At 42.0% G+C, this 19,285-nt stretch overlaps 1 protein-coding gene across 12 annotated transcripts in view; it reads right to left on the bottom strand.

Annotated features, from left to right (window-relative positions):
• Window positions 1–19,285, bottom strand: part of fryl (furry homolog, like) — a 655,772-nt gene that overhangs the window by 394,134 nt on the left and 242,353 nt on the right. For all 12 annotated transcript variants that reach the window (XM_068035582.1, XM_068035639.1, XM_068035630.1 and 9 more), the window contains one exon: window positions 844–897. In XM_068035582.1, the coding sequence (XP_067891683.1) occupies window positions 844–897 (54 nt within the window). The remainder of the gene's footprint in view (window positions 1–843; window positions 898–19,285) is intronic.

Raw genomic sequence — 19,285 nt, 5'->3', positions numbered from 1 at the left:
ACTTTAAAATCAATCAAGAGCTTCAAATAATATGGCAACTTAGCAGCCATGACATGTGAAAACAAGCTTTGTAATTTGCACAATTGTTTTGTGTGATACTCAATATGCCTTCACTTGTATTGGGAGAGGGACAAAAATATCTTGCAATTTTGATGAAAAGCCACAGACCTGAAATGTTAGCTCTGTTTTTTTCTCCACAGATGCTGCCTGACCTGCTGAGTCTGTTTTCTGTTACTTATATATTTATACATTCGCTACATTAAAGCCTGAAGGAGGAAATTCTGAAAAACACTGAAGGCACCAAATTGGCAGTGCAGTTCGAGGGGCCCTGAAGCATGCTTCCCTGTAACATGTTGACCTTCTACATTTAAAATAATGCATTTTGGTTTTCGTGCTGGAATTTGTTTTCTCCTCCAAAGACTCCAATACATGCTGGCACTCCCCCTTCCTACTTCATGTCGGTTAATGCTGACACTCTCCATCCTACCTCACCACACAGCATCACTTCCAGATTCTGCCCATTCCCTCTCCCCTTCAATGCAATCCAATCTAGTAATATGTCCTACATACGTCACTAATGACTGCATAATTTTACATACAAAGTTAAGATAGGGTAGTACTTATAGCTTAACTATCAATTGGATTTAATCAAAAAGAAAAAAATAATTTCAGATAGTACAAATTGGATAACAACACCTTGCATTTTCACAAATATCAGAATAAATTGTAATGTACCTATGCATTTATGATCATAAACATTAGACCATAACATAGAAAATGCTGATCTGGGAGTACCAATATTCTCCTGGTGTGACAAATATAATAGTAGATCCGTTTTCTTACCTGATCAAACTGTAAATCTTCACCTCGTTGCAATGATCTGGACAATGGTTTCTCCTAAAATACAAATAATGAAAAAATAAAATTTAGACTACACTGTAGCTTTCAAATAATAAAAATAATTCTCCATCAATATACTTGAGACTCAATGTAGAAAGGTTAAGCTACAAAAATAAAGTCGTCCCATTTGGCTTAATGTCAGTTTTCACCAAAAATGGGCATTCACACGGTTCTAAGAAAGTTACTACCAAGTTGAAAAAAAAGCAAATAACCCTGACAACTTCTTACTGTAACAAGCTATCAAATCTACAAAATGCTGTCCAGGGAGAGAGAAACAGAGTTAACGTTTCAGATCAATGACCGTTCACCAGAACAGGCAAAGAGTTGGAAATGATGTACCCAAGGGGCCAGTGCTGGGACCATTTCTATTTTTGGCACATAGCAGTGATTTCAACTTGGGTTCAGGGAACAGAGTCTCGACTTCTGCTGAGAATACAGAAGTAGGGAGTTTGGCAAGGAGTAAGGACAAGTGTAAAAAATTTCAGCAAACTGTAGACAGATGTGAGGACAGGTGGAAGATACAATTTAAAGTGAATATATTTTAGGAGGGGAAAAACAGGGGAACACTCAATGGAAAGATGTTGTAGGGTGTGGATAAACAGAGACACATAAGGGTTCAAACATACAATTCCCTGAAAATGACAGCACAGGTTGACAAAGCCATAAAAAGGCTAACAATTCTCTAATTAAGGGCATAAAGTAATGATAAATTTGCACAAAATACTGGTTAGGCTACAGTTACCATGTGCAGTTTTGAGTGCCCTAACAGAAAAAATATTGAAGCTTTGGGACTATTTCCACAGGAACAGAGAAGAGTCAGAGGACATAAAGATTTCTTTCAAATAGTTAAGGATTTTGATACAGTTAATTGGCAAATACTATTTCCCACTGGTTAGGGAATCCATGCCATGTGTCACTAATTAGAAATAATCACTAAGAGACGGAGGCCGAGAGAATTTATTTACTTTTTAAAACACAGAGTGTTCCAATGATGACAGCAAGAAACACAATTAAGTATTCAATGTTTATACTTAATTGGCAATTTTAACTGGTTCTGTCATATCTCAAAAGATAGCATAAAAGTTAAAGGCAGACATTTAGCAAAAATGTTGAGCAATACTGATCAATTGGATTATCTAGCTGTGAAGCAACTCAAAATATGCTTGCATTTAATTGTTAAAAGACCAGTTTAAGGTTTGGTCCACCATTCACACTGTGACATTGACAGAATCAATTTTATATTATTACAAAGAACACCATTCCAAAGAAGTAAGTTCATTACTCTCATTGGTTATTGCAATTTCACTAGATTTGTGACTTAAAGAAGACATGGAATTGTCAAAAAATACAACAATGATGAGTACAATTTCAGATTAACACCCTAATATCCTAACACTTTTCAAACTCTGGAAAAAATGGCACATTTGAATAGGTTTAGATGGTTTCGAAATATAGAGCATGATGCAATGTACAACCTACTTCACAATGCTGCAAATAGCAGGTATTCCAGATAGAGTTACTCGTGCTTTAGACAAATTTGAGACACAAGTGAAAATGGAGGAAATAAAGCAAAGAATTCGAAGAACTTTAAAAAAAAAAGTACCCTTGCTGAGTGGTAGGAGGCTGAATCTAGAATGGATTACAACTTTGGACACAATCCTTAACAGTATTAGAAGATTTGGATCGGTGGATGATGCACAACAGCGCAATTAGAATGCTTTTGGCATGCAGTGTCAGCCTACACCCTAGACATCAACAATATGAGCTACATTATGCTCCTTCCACACTAACCAAACAATAGAAGCGTACTTCTCACTGCTCTATACTAGTATTTCTATTTCCCACACTGCCATCATCGCTTGCATGTGGGCTCGATTGAAACTGGTCTCTGAGGTAAAGTATCAATATGTAACCTACTCTACCACTTTAGAACAATATTCTAAATCATTTGTCCTGAGACAAGTTTGTCAGTATTCCTCAACTGACTGATGAATAAAGTATCACAACGGATAGAGCATGGTTAAGATGAAACAGCCCTATCTTTCATAAATGGTACTACATGTTAGTCAACTACCAGCCAGCATTAATGACGAATGAAGACATCGGTCTCCCAGGTTGCTCCACATTGCTAGTGAAGAAAGAATGGCAAAAGGAGGCCAGCTTAAAAGGCAAAAAATTGGGTGTGGGCATGCGTGAAGACTTTCAAATCTGTGTGTTAAAATTCAAACCTGAAACCTCAAAAATCATTGACATTAGCTAAATCCTATACAGTAAGTAACAAATTTTGGGAGCATAAATATACTATCAAGACTTTCATGGACAACATAGTCACTTGAAATACATTATCCTATAACCTTATCTGGTAATATTACATCAAGGAAAATAAAAATCTTGGGAAGCATACTTTTTCTTCAAATACTTACCCTTTTTATAACAAAAGGCGACAATCTTAGCAGGAATTTCCTTGATTTTGTTCGAAAAAATTCAATAATGTTCTCATCAATGTGAAGACTATCAAGTAAGGTCTTGCTCCCTGCTAGACTGTTCCAGTAGCATCAATTATGGGCAGCACTGTCTGTGTCTCACAAGGTAGGTGTACATGAACTACAATACACAACTGGGCTGACGATCGCTGCAGCTCCATGAAAATGCCCACATTAAAAACATCAACTTCTTTTTGATGAAGTAAAAGCATGTTTTGAAAGGTTTAGCACTTAATAGTACATGCAATGCAATAATACTATTTCTTTATTTCTCCTCTTGTCCCAAGGCATCATGGCATGCTAGCATGGAGACTGATAGGCGCAAGATAACCTCTGATACCTCACCAAAGTAGCCACAAATGTTCCGACGAAGGGTCACTGACCCGAAACGTTAACTCTGCTTCTCTTTCCACAGATGCTGCCAGACCTGCTGAGAGATTCCAGCATTTCTTGTTTTTATTTCAGATTTCCAGCATCCGCAGTATTTTGCTTTTATTTTAGCCACAAATGTTCACAGGCTATACAATCACAGTGGAGTAACACAGCTGGATCCAAACCTGTTCTTACCTGATGTCTACACACAAGCAAGTCCCAGCATAAGACACTGGAAAATGATCAGCAGCAGGAAAGCTGACTGATCTTGCAAGAGTGCCAAAGACAGCTGTAGTGCAGCTACTCCCTTGCCATCCCAGAGCAACTCATTCAGCATGGACTGGCAGTTAAAACTATGACTTTTTGATCTCTATGGCTCAGTTAAGAACATAAGAAATAGGAGCAGGGGTAGATCATATGGCCCCTTGAGCCTGCTCTGCCATTCAGTATGATCATGACTCATCTTCTGCCTCAATTCTACTTTCCGCCCACTCTCCGTATCTCTTGATTCCCTGAGAGACCAAAAATATATCCATTTCAGCCTTAAATAGATTTAACGATGGAGCATCTACAACCCTCTGGAATAGACAATTCCAAAGATTCACAACCCTCTGAGGGAAGAAATTTCTCTTCATCTCACTCTTAAATGATTGTGGCTTATCTTGAGGCTGCGCCCAGTGTTCTAGATTTTCCAGCCAGGGGAAAACAACCTCTCGGGAACTACCCTGTCAAACCCCCTCAGAATCTTCCCTATCAGCATTCCAAAGGGATCATTCCCTCGGCGACACCCTGGACCACTCCTCCATTACCCTCAACACCTCGTCCCCGTCCCACAGCACCTTCCCCTGCAATCGCAGGAGGTGTAATACCTGCCCATTTACCTCCTCTCTCCTCACTATCCCAGGCCCCAAACACTCCTTTCAGGTGAAGCAGCGATTTACTTGTACTTCTTTCAATGTAGTATACTGTATTCGCTGCTCACAATGTGGTCTCCCCTACATTGGGGAGACCAAACGCAGACTGGGTGACCGCTTTGCAGAACACCTCCGCTCAGTCCGAAAGCATGACCCCGAGCTTCCGGTTGCTGGCCATTTCAACACACCCCCCTGCTCTCATACTCACATCTCTGTCCTGGGATTGCTGCAGTGTTCCAGTGAGCATCAACGCAAGCTCGAGGAACAGCATCTCATTTACCGATTAGTCACGGTACAACCTGGCGGACTGAACATTGAGCATGACGGCCCCCCCCCCATTTTACTTTTATTTTTCGTAATTTTTTGTGTTTATTTTATTTTAGTTTGTTCAGTTTGTTTCTACTGTGCCTACCCACTGTTTTTTTTCATGTTTGTGCTTGTGGCTGTTCAGTTTTCAGTCCATTAACACACTATCTGTACTAATGCTTCGTCTTTCAGCACACCATTAACATATTGTTTGCCTTTGCTCCATGACCTTCTGGTCAGCTATTCTGTGACCTTGTCCTTTCAACACCTCTTTTGCTATCTCTTGCCCCACCCCCGCTTTACTTGCTTAAAATCTATTACATTTCTTATATCTGCCAATTCTGAAGAAGGGACACTGACCTGAAACGTTAACTCTGCTTCCCACTCCACAGATGCTGCCAGACCTGGTGAGTATTTCCAGCGTTTGTTTTTATTTCAGATTTCCAGCATCCGCAGTATTTTGCTTTTATCCCCTCAGAATCTTTTGTTTCAAAGAGATCACCTGTCTTTCTTCTAAACTCCAAGGAGTATAGGCCCAATTTACACAACATCTCATCATAGGACACCCCACTCATCCCAGGAACCAATCTAGTGAACCTTTGTTGTACCAGCTCTAAGGCAAGTATATCCTTCTTTAGAAATGGAGACCAAAACTATGCACAGTACTCCATGTGTGGTCTCACCAAAGCCCTATACAACCGTAGCAATATCTCCTTGTTCTTGTACTCCAGCCCCCTTGCAGTAAAGGCCGACATGCCATTTGCCTTCCTAACTGATTGCTGTATCTGCATGTTAACTTTTTGCTCCTTGTAAGAGTACACTCAAGTCTCTCTGAACATCAACATTCAAAGGTTTCATGCCTTTTTTAAAAATTCTGCTTTTCTATTCTTATGACCAAAGTGAATAAACTTACACTTCCCCACATTATACTCCATCTGCCATTTTGTTGTCCACTCACTTAACCTGTCGATATCTCTATGCAGCCTCTTCACAGTTTACATTCCCACCGAGCTTTGTATCGTCAGCAAATTTAGACACCTCATTCTCGGTCTCTTTGCCTAAGTCATTAATATAGATCGTATATAACCAAGTCCCCAGCACTGATTCTTGCGGCACTCCAGTAGTTACAGGCTGTCAAATTGAAAATGCACCATTTATCCCTACTATCTGATTCCTGTCCATCCATAATATATTACCCCCAACTCCATAGCCCTTACCTTGGGTATTAATCATTTGTGTGGCACCTTAGTGAATGCCTTTTGGAAATCCAGGTATACAACATCTACTGGTTCCCCTTTATCTACCCTACTAGTTAAATCCTCAAAAAACTCTAATAAATTTGTCAAGCATGATTTCACTTTCGTAAGACCATGTTGACTCTGTCTGATCATACCATGATTTTCTAATTGCATTATAAGACGTCCTGAATAATAGATTACAGCAATTTCCTTAATACTGATGTCAGACTAACTGACCTGTAGTTCCCCGTTATCTCTCTCCCATCTTTCTTGAATAGCAGTGTTACATGTGTTAACTTTCAATCTGCTGGCACCGTTCCAGAATCTATGGAATTTTGGAAAATCATAACGAGTGCATCCATTATCTCTGCAGCTACCTCTTTTAAAACTCTAGGAGAGGTGTCGGCAACATTTTTTACTTGAACAGTCTTTTTCCAAAAAAAAAGAATTGCCGAAAATAAAAACCACTGGGAGCTGCAAGATGAAAATTCAGCATTTCTAAACCAAATACTTGGCATATTGCCAAGTGTCTCTGGTAGAATGCATAATTTGCATATATAATAAAATATATGTATTGAATTTATGTATCGATACGAAAAAAACAAAATTAAAATAAACCTAACTGAACTATCATGTTTTTTGACTTTTACCTATAATTTTGTCAGTAATGATATCTTTAAAACAAACTTTTACTTAAGATACATAGAATTAAGACAATTTTTCTGCCTATTGATTCTCATGATGAAAAAAAAAGGTATGCATTTGTGTATACCATTGTGAAGACAGGCACAAAGTATTTGTTCAATGTCTCTGCGATTTCCTCACTGCCCAAGATAATTTCTCTGGTCTCTACCTTGAAGGCACCAACGTTTACTTTAACTAAGCTCCTCCTTTTTATATACTTATAAAAGCTCTTACAATCTCTGTTCATATTCTTTGCTACTTTACTCTCATTCTGTTTTTTCTGTTTTTGAACAACTTTTTGGTCACTCTTTGCTGGTGTCTAAAACTGTCCCAATCCTCAGGCTTACTACTATGCTTCGCAACATGATAAGCCTCTTCTTTTCATCTAATACTATCCTGAACCAGTAATAGAGGATAACCAAGGGGCTAATAAGAGTGAGGAACTTAATGTAATTAATAGCTGCAGAGAAGAAGTATCAGAGAAACATAAGGGACTGAAAGCCGATAAATCCCCAGGACCTGATGGCCTATAGGGATCAGCAACCTGCGGCTCTTAAGCATCTCATTTGCAGCTCCCACCACGGTTAGAGATAATGCCTTTGGTTCAAGGAACAGGTTTTATGGTTGCAACCATTATTGTTCCGAATCTAGCTGAGACAATAAATTATTCTGAATATGCCATTAGAAGCATTTTTTCCATCATAAGCCACGGATCGACCTTTTTTGGCAGGTTTTTGTTTTTTTTAAACTGAACATATTTTTGTTGAACATTTTGAATCATTTCCTTTTAGTCTATTTACCCAATCAACCTTAGCCAGCTCTCCCCTCATACCTATATAATTAGATTTAAGTTTAAGATTCTTGTTTTGAACTCATATATGTCACTCTCAAATTTGGTATGGAATTCAACTGTATTATAACCATTTTTTTCCCGGAATCTTTTACGATACACCTTGCCTCATTACACAACACTAGATTTAAAATAGCTTTGTCCCTAGTTGGTTCCGCAACATTTCATTTTAGGAAGCTTTCACAAAAGCACTCTACAAACTCATTTTCCAGACTACCGTTGCCAATTTGAGTTGTCCAGTCTATATGAAGATTAAAGTCCTCCACATTATTACACTGCCTTTTTTATAAGCTGTAATTATTTTTTGCTTAATGCTCTGTCCAACGGTATAACTACTGTTGCTGTTGTTCTAGCCATAGTCCCAGAGGACCATAGACATCTCTTTCCATTAGAGAGAGACAGTTGGTGATGCATAGCTTGAGAGTCACCACTCCTCAAGTGTGGGGTAAGATGAGGAGGCAGGCCTCCATGAACTACCATAACCAGTATGGGGATTGAACCCATTGGCGTCTTTCTATATCGCACTCGAGCCATCTGGCCAACTGAGCTAACCGACCCCCAACTACTTTTAGGGGGCCTATAAACTACTCCCATCAGCATTTTCTGATCCTTGTTATTCCTATTCTCTACCCATACTGATTCTACTTTCTGATCTCTTAGCCAAGCTCCTTTCTTACTACTGACCTTATCTCATCCATTACTATCAAGTATACTCCTCCTCCTTTCCCATTCTACCTATCTTTTAGAAATGTTGTGTACTCTAGAATATTTATTTCCTAAACGGTCACCTTGCAACCATGTCTCTGCAGTAACAACCATTACAAACCCACTTATCTCTATTTGTGTTGCTAATTCGTCTATCTTGTTACAAATGCTTTGTGTATTCAGAAAGAGACTTCATTTTTTTTTAACCACTATTCTTTGCATGGACCTTATTCGCTGACACACTATTACCATGAAACACTCTATTCCTTCCTATCCCACTCTGCTTGTCTTTACCCAAATCGCTACACTGCTCTATTTCCTCAATTTTTCTTTTTAGATTTCTAAATCTCCCTTCAGCTGACCCTTCCCCCACTCTTCCAGTTTAAAGCCCTGTACATAATACCTTTACCAAGTAAGCCAGTGAGGGATTTTTTCAACTTCAGTAGGAGAACTATATAAAAAGAGCATTACTAAAAGTTCCATCGTCTGTGGAAATACTAATGAAAAGCTGATTTTCTATTTTGTCGAAATCAACTTCATATTTTTTCTGCAATGCTCTGTTTAGGTACAGCTTTTCAAATCAATGGAAGCAGCAAAAAGAATAATTGTATTGCATGAATCAAGGTTCATACAATATGAAATCAAGGATTGTGCTGCAGTCACTGCATTTTACTGGTCAATTATCCCAAATGAAGATAAATATACCTCACCATTAATGCCAGTACTTGTTTACAAGCATGAAGGTCACAAAAAGATGACTTTGCATTCTCTGTGACGCAGCAATTACTCATAATAATCTTCTGAAGGTAGTATATGATTCTGTAGTCTCAAGAGATCCTTACAAGCATTAGCCAGTTGTTCAAGAAAACCAGCAGTGAAAAAGATAACTGCAAGATAAGTGCATGTTTGGATTACTAATTATATATCCTATACAGGCATAGATCACAGGATTCTTTCCAGCAGGCCAATTATTATCTATATTTTATGGATGTAGATTCAGAAGCATGCTATTCCCAGTGGTGCTCATGAGGAACTACTCTAATTTTACCACACTGGTTTCAAATTTCTCAGTTTAAAGGCCATTAGTATGTCACAATTTGCAAACATATTCCATCACCTAAATAAAGTAAGGGATCCATATCTATGGTTTCTTTTCTCAACATCTACTATTCACCGAGAACAATCAGTTTGTGTGTTAATAAGTTCAAAGAAAATCTCATAAATGCAAGCACTACTGCAATAGTTCAGTGCATCGATACACTATGTGCTGTATTTTACTGGGTTGTCCAAACAGCCAGTCTTAGCAAATCTAGGAAGTTTGTGCTCAGATTGCCACTGGCTATGTTAAAGCCAATGATTTGGGAACTGGTGGACACAGCACCTCCCCAAGTACAATGGGAAACAAATTTACCTTTGTATGTTGCGTTTTTATTGAGTGAAGGGAAGGAGGAAGAAAATTTGTCATTCTCATGTGACATATTTGAAGGAAGAGAACAAACAAGAACATTTTCTGAAAAGTAACACTATTTTGCATGGCTTAAAGGCATTTCTTGTCATGGCAAACGTTCCACTGCAGCTACTGAGAGAGCAGCAATAAACATACAAGGAGGATGGAGGATGTGGGCATTTCATTAAGTGGGTATCCCTGTCAAGTCCAATACTATCATAATGACATTACCCAACACACATTGGTAAAAGTGGGCTGGGAGTTTCAGCTTCAAGATTTTAAAAGTTATTTTCAAAGGGGAAATAATAATTTATTAAGCAGGGTATAAATTATAGCTTTTTTTGTTATTTGCTCATGGGTTGTTGGCCATTGCTGGCAAGGCCAACATTTATTGCCTATCTCTAATTGCCCTCAAGAAAGTGGTGGTGAGCTGCCTTCTTGAAGCACTGCAATTCATGTGGCAAAGGTACTCCCACAGTGTTTTTAGGTAGGGAGTCCCAGGCTTTTGATCCAGCAACAATATATTCCCAAGTCAGAATGGTGTGTGACTTGGAGAGGGAACTAGGTGGTCGAGGTCGTGGGTTTGGAAGGTGCTATTAAAGAAGCCTTGGTGAGTTGCCTCAGTGCAAATGGTACAAATTGCAACTATGGTGCGTTGGTGGCACAGGGAATGAATGTTTAAGGAGATGGCTGCTTTGTCCTGAGTGTTGTTGGAGCTGCAATCATCCAGGCAAGCAGACAATATTTCATCACTCTCCTGACTTTTGCCTTGTAAATGGTGGACAGGCTTTGGGGACTCAGGTGGTGAGTCACTCACCACAGAATGCCCTGACTATGACATGTTCTTACAGCCACAGTATTTATGTGGCTTGCCCAGTTAGGTTTCTGGACAATGGTGACTCCAGGATGTTGATAGTGGGGGATACGGTGATGGTAATGCCATTGAATATCATTGGGAAGCGGTTAAGACTCTCTCTTGTTGGGATGGTCATTGCCTGGTACTTGCATGGCGTGAATATTACAAGCATGTACTGAATATCAGAGGTTTAAGATCAGTTATGAGTAAAAACATTTTTCAATTCCTGAAATCATGGAGTCCACAGAAGCTCATGTATCTATGGGAATCCTCTTTTTTTGATCATAGGAACATACCAATTAGGATCAAGAGTAGGCCACTTGCCCTTCAAATCTACTCCGCCGTTCAACAACTTCATGGCTAAACTGATTACTCCACATTTCCACCTACCCCTGATAACCTACCAACCCCTTGCTCATCAAGAATCTATCTACCTCTGCCTTAAAAATATTCAAAGACTCTGCTTCCACTGCCTTTTGAGGAAGAGAATTCCAAAGATTCAAGACACTCTGAGCAAATTTTTCTCCTCATCTCTGTCTTAAATGGGCGACACCTTATTTTTAAACAGTGACCCCTAGTTCTAGATTCTCCCACAAGTGGAAACATCTTTTCCATATCTACCCTGTCAATACCCCTCAGGATCTTATATGTTTCAATCAAGTTGCCTCTTACTCTACTAAATTCCAGAGGATGCAAGTCTAGCCTGTCCAATCTTTCCTCATAAGACATCCCGCCCATTCCAGGTATTAGTCTAGTAAACTTTCTCTGTACTGCCTCCAATGCATTTACATCCTTCCTTAAATAAGGGGATCAGTACTCTGCACAGTACTCCAGATGTGGTCTCACCAATGCCCTGTATAGCTGAAGCATAACCTCCCTACTTTTGTATTCAATTCCCTTTGTGATAAACGATAACGTTCTACCAGCTTTCCTAATTACATGCTGTACCTACATACTAGCCTTTTGCGATTCATGCACTAGGACACCCAGATCCCTCTGCATCTCAGAGCTCTGCAATCTCTCACCATTTAGATAATATGCTTCTTTTTTATTCTTCCTGCCAAGATGGATAATTTCACACTTCCCCACATTATACTCCATTTGCCAGGTCTTGGCTCATTCGCTTAATCTATCTATATCCCTTTGTAGCCCCCTTGTGTCCTCTTCACAAGTTACTTTCCTACCAATCTTTGTGTCATCAGCAAATTTAGCAACCATACCTTCGGTCCCTTCATCTAAGTCATTTATATAAATTGTAAAAGGTTGAGGCCCCAGCCATGATCCCTGTGGCACACCACTTGTTACATCTTGCCAACCAGAAAATGACCCATTTATGCCTATTCTGTTTCCTGTTAGCGAGCCAATCTTCTCCCCATGCCAATATGTTACCCCTACACCATAAGCTTTTATTTTCTGTAATAACTGTTGATATGGCACCTTGTCAAATGCCTTTGGAAATCTTCTTTTGGGCCTCCTTATCTCGAGAGACAATGGATACGCGCCTGGAGGTGGTCAGTGGTTTGTGAAGCAGCGCCTGGAGTGGCTATAAAGGCCAATTCTGGAGTGACAGGCTCTTCCACAGGTGCTGCAGAGAAATTTGTTTGTTGGGGCTGTTGCACAGTTGGCTCTCCCCTTGCGCCTCTGTCTTTTTTCCTGCCAACTACTAAGTCTCTTCGACTCGCCACAATTTAGCCCTGTCTTTATGGCTGCCCGCCAGCTCTGGCGAATGCTGGCAACTGACTCCCACGACTTGTGATCAATGTCACACGATTTCATGTCGCGTTTGCAGACGTCTTTATAACGGAGACATGGACGGCCGGTGGGTCTGATACCAGTGGCGAGCTCGCTGTACAATGTGTCTTTGGGGATCCTGCCATCTTCCATGCGGCTCACATGGCCAAGCCATCTCAAGCGCCGCTGACTCAGTAGTGTGTATAAGCTGGGGATGTTGGCCGCTTCAAGGACTTCTGTGTTGGAGATATAGTCCTGCCACCTGATGCCAAGTATTCTCCGAAGGCAGCGAAGATGGAATGAATTGAGACGTCGCTCTTGGCTGGCATACGTTGTCCAGGCCTCGCTGCCGTAGAGCAAGGTACTGAGGACACAGGCCTGATACACTCGGACTTTTGTGTTCCGTGTCAGTGCGCCATTTTCCCACACTCTCTTGGCCAGTCTGAACATAGCAGTGGAAGCCTTACCCATGCGCTTGTTGATTTCTGCATCTAGAGACAGGTTACTGGTGATAGTTGAGCCTAGGTAGATGAACTCTTGAACCACTTCCAGAGCGTGGTCGCCAATATTGATGGATGGAGCATTTCTGACATCCTGCCCCATGATGTTCGTTTTCTTGAGGCTGATGGTTAGGCCAAATTCATTGCAGGCAGACGCAAACCTGTCGATGAGACTCTGCAGGCATTCTTCAGTGTGAGATGTTAAAGCAGCATCGTCAGCAAAGAGGAGTTCTCTGATGAGGACTTTCCGTACTTTGGACTTCGCTCTTAGACGGGCAAGGTTGAACAACCTGCCCCCTGATCTCGTGTGGAGGAAATCTAAGTACAATATATCCACCAGTTCCCCTTTATCCACAGCACATATGACTCCCTCAAAGAACCTTTATCATTTAGGCTGCCCTCCCTCATGCCACATGTTCAACCAGTTACAATTATGCAATCTTTGTTACAACTATTTCTTCAGGATTACTATAATAAAAACTGCAAGGATTGCCCACTATTTTCTATTCCTCTGCAGTATGTACACAGGTCAACCATCAAAATAAACTTGACAACTATCAGGGTACTATACCACAGTCTAACATCTCTATACCAAAACTATGTAAAAAATCTTCTATGTCAGTTTTAGAAACAAAATTAAACAATTCAATGTTAACGAGCATTAACAAATGAACAAGTAATCTCTGTCATGTAGGTGCATTTGGAGATTGAACAGTTTACTGAAAGAAAATACAACAAGTTTGTTGTGTACACTCTTCGCAAATATAATTTGGTCACCAATTGCAGTAACTCACTTCAACTTCTGGACCTACTCAGCTCTTCATGTCACCAATACCCTGGTCTTTTGAACATCCTTGAAGCTTACACAGCAATCGAGCAATCTATGTGAAAATGTTAGTCAAGGCCAATTAGAGGGAAGACCTTACTATAGCAATGCACATCTGGTACCATAATTTGACATCAGTCTAATCTTTTCACTAAAACACTGAATTAGAATCCAAACTCTTGAAAATAATAGACTCCCGTGACAAAGTACACACCACCAAAAGCTAAAGAATTACACTTGGCAAACAGCCAATACTTTTCACTTCAGCAAACCTGAAAAGTCACTCAGCAACCTGCAACTCACATCAACATTTTCCCCAATGACTGTTTGCTTTATAATACTAAATTATTAATGCTACACATATACAGGTTTTTAAATCACTTGATTTTACCTTGTTCGTGGGATGTGGGCGTCGCTGGCTAGGCCAGCATTTAGTACCCGGCCCGAATTGCCCTTCAGAAAGTGGTGGTGTGCTGTCTTCTTGAACCGCTGCAGTCCTTGGGGTGTAGGTACATCAACAGTGCTGTGAGGAAGGGAATTCTAGGATTTTGACCCAGCAACAGTGAAGGAATGGCAATATAGTTCCAAGTCAGGATGGTGTGTGGCTTGGTGGGGAACTTGCAGGTGGTGGTGTTCCCAAGCATCTGCTGTCCTTGTCCTTCTAGGTGTTAGAGATCACGGGTTTGGAAGGTGCTGTCAATGCAGCCTTGGTTTAATTGAATTAATTGCTGGCATGATAAAGATGCCTATTTAACTATGGTCACACTTGTAAGATATCTGCCCTCATTTCCCCACTGCTTGGATCGTCACTTTTTTTTTTAATTCATTCATGGGATGTAGGCGTCACTGGCCAGGCCAGCATTTATTGCCCATTCCTAATTGCCCTTGAGGAGGTGGTGGTGAGCTGCCTTCTTGAACCGCTGCAGTCCATTTGGGGTAGGTAGACCCACAGTGCTGTTAGGAAGGGAGTTCCAGGATTTTGACCTTGCGACAGTGAAGGAACGGCGATATAGTTCCAAGTCAGGATGGTGTGTGACTTGGAGGGGAACTTGCAGGTGGTGGTGTTCCAAAGTATTTGCTGCCCTTGTCCTTCAAGTTGGTAGAGGTCGCGGGTTTGGAAGGTGCTGTCTAAGGAACCTTGGTGCATTGCTGCAGTGCATCTTGTAGATGGTACAAACTGCTGCCACTGTGTGTCGGTGGTGGAGGGAGTGAATGTTTGTGGATGGGGTGCCAATCAAGTGGGCTGATTGTCCTGGATGGTGTCGAGCTTCTTGAGAGTTGTTGGAGCTGCACCCATCCAGGCAAGTGGACAGTATTCCATCACACTCCTGACTTGTGCCTTGTAGATGGTGGACAGGCTTTGGGGAGTCAGGAGGTGAGTTACTCGCCTCAGGATTCCTAGCCTCTGACCTGCTCTTGTAGCCACGGTATTTATATGGCTACTCTAGTTCAGTTTCTGGTCAATGGTAGTCCCTAGGATGTTGATAGCGGGGGATTCAGCGATGGTAATGCTGTTGAATGTCAAGGAGAGAGAGTTAGATTCTCTCTTGTTGGAGATGGTCATTGCCTGGCACTTGTGTGGCGCAAATGTTACTTGCCACTTATCAGCCCAAGCCTGGATATTGTCCACATCTTGCTGCATTTCTACACAGAGTGCTTCAGTATCTGAGGAGTCACGAATGGTGCTGAACATTGTGCAATCATCAGCGAACATCCCCACTTCTGACCTTACGATTGAACGAAGGTCATTGATGAAGCAGTTGAAGATGGTTGGGCCTCGGACACTACCCTGAGGAACTCCTACAGTGATGTCCTGGAGCTCAGATGATTGATCGCCAACAACCACAATCATCTTCCTTTGCGCTAGGTATGACTCCAGCCAGCGGAGGGTTTTCCCCCCGATTCCCATTGACTCCAGTTTTGCGAGGGCTCCTTGATGCCATACTCAGTGAAATGCTGCCTTGATGTCAAGGGCATGTTTGTCCATGTTTGAACCAAGGCTGTAATGAGGTCAGGAGCTGAGTGGCCCTGGCGGAACCCAAACTGAGCGTCACTGAGCAGGTTATTGCTAAGCAAGTTCCGCTGATGGCACTGTTGATGACACCTTCCATCACTTTACTGATGATTGAGAGTAGGCTGATGGGGCAGTAATTGGCCGGGTTGGACTTGTCCTGCTTTTTGTGTACAGGACATATCTGGGCAATTTTCCACATTGCAGGGTAGATGCCAGTGTTGTAGCTATACTGGAACAGCTTGGCTAGGGGCACGGCAAGTTCTGGAGCACAGGTCTTCAGTACTATTGCCGGAATATTGTCAGGGCCCATAGCTTGTGCAGTATCCAGTGCCTTCAGTCGTTTCTTGATATCACGCGGAGTGAATCGAATTGGCTGCAGTCTGGCATTTGTGATGCTGGGGACTTCAGGAGGAGGCCGAGATGGATCATCAACTCGGCACTTCTGGCTGAAGATTGTTGCAAATGCTTCAGCCTTATCTTTCGCACAGATGTGCTGGGCTCCCCCATCATTGAGGATGGGGATATTTGTGGAGCCACCTCCTCCAGTTAGTTGTTTAATTGTTCACCACCATTCACGGCTTGATGTGGCAGGAATGTAGAGCTTCGATCTGATCTGTTGGTTATGGGAACGCTTAGCTCTGTCTATCGCATGCTGCTTACGCAGATTGGAATGCAAGTAGTCCTGTGTTGTAGCTTCACCAGGTTGACACCTCATTTTAAGGTATGCCTGGTGCTGCTCCTGGCATGCCCTCCTGCACTCTTCATTGAACCAGGGTTGGTGTCCTGGCTTGATGGTAATGGTAGAGTGGGGGATATGCCGGGCCATCAGGTTGCAGATTGTGGTTGAATACAATTCTGCTGCTGCTGATGGCCCACAGCGCCTCATGGACGCCCAGTTTTGCATTGCTAGATCTGTTCGAAATCTATCCCATTTAGCACGGTGATAGTGCCACACAATACGATGGATGGTATCCTCAATATGAAGACGGGATTTCGTCTCCACAAGGACTGTGCGGTGGTCACTCCTACCAATACGGTCATGGACAGAAGCATCTGCAGCAGACAGATTGGTGAGGATGAGGTCAAGTATGTTTTTCCCTCGTGTTGGTTCCCCCACCACCTGCCGCAGACCCAGTCTAGCAGATATGTCCTTTAGGACTCTGCCAGCGCGGTCAGTAGTGGTGCTACCGAGCCACTCTTGGTGATGGACATTGAAGACCCCCACCCAGAGTACATTTTGTGCCCTTGCCACCCTCAGTGCTTCCTCCAAGTGGTGTTCAACATGGAGGAGTACTGAGTCATCAGCTGAGGGAGGGCAGTAGGTGGTAATGAGTAGGAGGTTACCTTGCCCATGTTTGACCTGATGCCATGAGACTTCATGGGGTCCGGAATCGATGTTGAGGACTCCCAGGGCAACTCCTTCCCTACTGTATACCACTGTGCCACCACCTCTGGTGGGTCTGTCTTGCCGGTGGGACAGGACATACCCGGGGATTGTGATGGCAGTGTCTGGGACATTGTCTGTAAGGTATGATTCCGTGAGTATGACTATGTCAGGCTGTTGCTTGACTAGTCTGTGGGACAGCTCTCCCAACTTTGGCACAAGCCCCCAGATGTTAGCAAGGAGGACTTTGCAGGGTCGACAGGGCTGGGTTTGCCGTTGTCGTTTCCGGTGCCTAGGTCAATGCCAGGTGGCCCGTCCGGTTTCATTCCTTTTTATTGACTTCGTAGCGGTTAGGTACAACTGAGTGGCTTGCTAGGCCATTTCAGAGGGCATGTAAGAGTTAACCACATTGCTGTGGGTCTGGAGTCACATGTAGGCCAGACCAGGTAAGGACAGCAGATTTCCTTCCCTAAAGGACATTAGTGAACCATCGACAATGGTTTCATGGCTATCATTAGACAAGCTTCTTAATTCCAGATTTATTAATTCAATTCAAATTCCAACTTCTGCTGTGGTGGGATTCAAACCCATGTCCCCAGAGAAATACCCTGGGTCTCTGGGTTACTAGTCCAGTGATAATACCACTACGCCACCGCCTACCCTTCAGGGTTGTCCTTAGCAGGACTCAAACCTAAACAATGACAGTGAAATGCCAAGACATCTTCCTGTTCATTACTGTCTTAGATCTTTTATCAAGTAAAGCGGTAATCTAAGCATATTCAAAAGTTGACCCAATTGTAAGATGGTTCTGTTCTAGTACCATCCCAGAAAAACATTTTAATTACAACAGTGACTACACTTCAAAGGTACTTCCTTGAATGTGAAGCATTTTTGAACATCCAAACGTCATGAAAGGCACAATATAAGCCCAAATTTGTTCTTTTATGATTCACAGACAAATTATTGAGGGGTAAAAACTTAAACTTATCACTTATGTTGCAAATCTATTTGCAGATAATGCAAGTTCCCAAAATTAGCTATCAAAGAAAATAGATATAACACATTGTGTAACAACAGCCTGCATTTATATAAATGCTTTAATGAAGTAAAATGTCCCAAGCACTTCACAGGAGTGTCAGACAAAATGTGATAGAACCAAAGTAATATTTAGGACAGGCGACCAAAAGCTTGGTCAGAGGTGGGTTTTCGGAGCAACTTAAAGGAGAGAGGGGGAGAAAGCCTGAGAGGTTTCGGGGAGGGAATTCCAGAGGTTAGGGCCAAGGCAACTGAAGGCATGGCAGCCAATGGTGAAATGAAGGAAATCGGGAATGTGCAAGAGGCCAGAATTGGGAAGAATGCAGAGATCTCGGTAGGTTGTAGAGTTGGAGGAGGTTACAGAGAAAGGCAGGGGTGAGGCCATTGAGGGATTTGAAAACAAAAATGAGAATTTAGAGTTGAGGCATTGCCAAACCAGGAGTCCATGTGGGTCAGCAAACACAGGGGTGATGGATAAGCAGAACTTGGTGCAAGTTAAGATATGGGCAATATAGATTTGGTTGAGTGCAAGCTTACGGAGGGTGGTAGGTGGAAGACGGGCCAGTGCAGTGGAATGGTCAAGTCTGAAGGTAACAATGGCATGGGTGAGAGTTTCAACAACAGATGGGCTGAGGCCAGGGCATAGCTGGGCAAGGTTACGGAACAGGGAGTAGGCAGTCTTGATGATTTCGAGATATGGGGTGGGAAGCTCGGCTTCAAGTTAAACAGGACATTGAGGTTGCAAACAGTCAGATTGAGCCAGGGAGGTGGGAATAGAGTTGGTGGCTAAGGAACGAAGTTTGTGGTGGGACTGAAGACAATGGCTTCAATCATCCCAATATTTAAATAAAAAATATAGTTTAATATTCCACAATAAAATATCTGAATGTTACTTTTAGTTGATTCTGTAAATTAACAAGGCAACATTCAATTCTGTGCACGCAACATTATTTTAGACTTAAATAGTACCATTTCCAGCAGTTGCAACAAAAGCATTTCAGAACTTCACACAGAAGTGACACTTGGGAAATCAAAGGGAG

The sequence above is a fragment of the Heterodontus francisci genome, chromosome 1 (genome assembly GCF_036365525.1).
Source record: "Heterodontus francisci isolate sHetFra1 chromosome 1, sHetFra1.hap1, whole genome shotgun sequence".
NCBI lineage: Eukaryota > Metazoa > Chordata > Chondrichthyes > Heterodontiformes > Heterodontidae > Heterodontus > Heterodontus francisci.
Note: the sequence above shows the minus strand (reverse complement) of the source record. Positions and strands in the feature narration are given on the sequence as shown.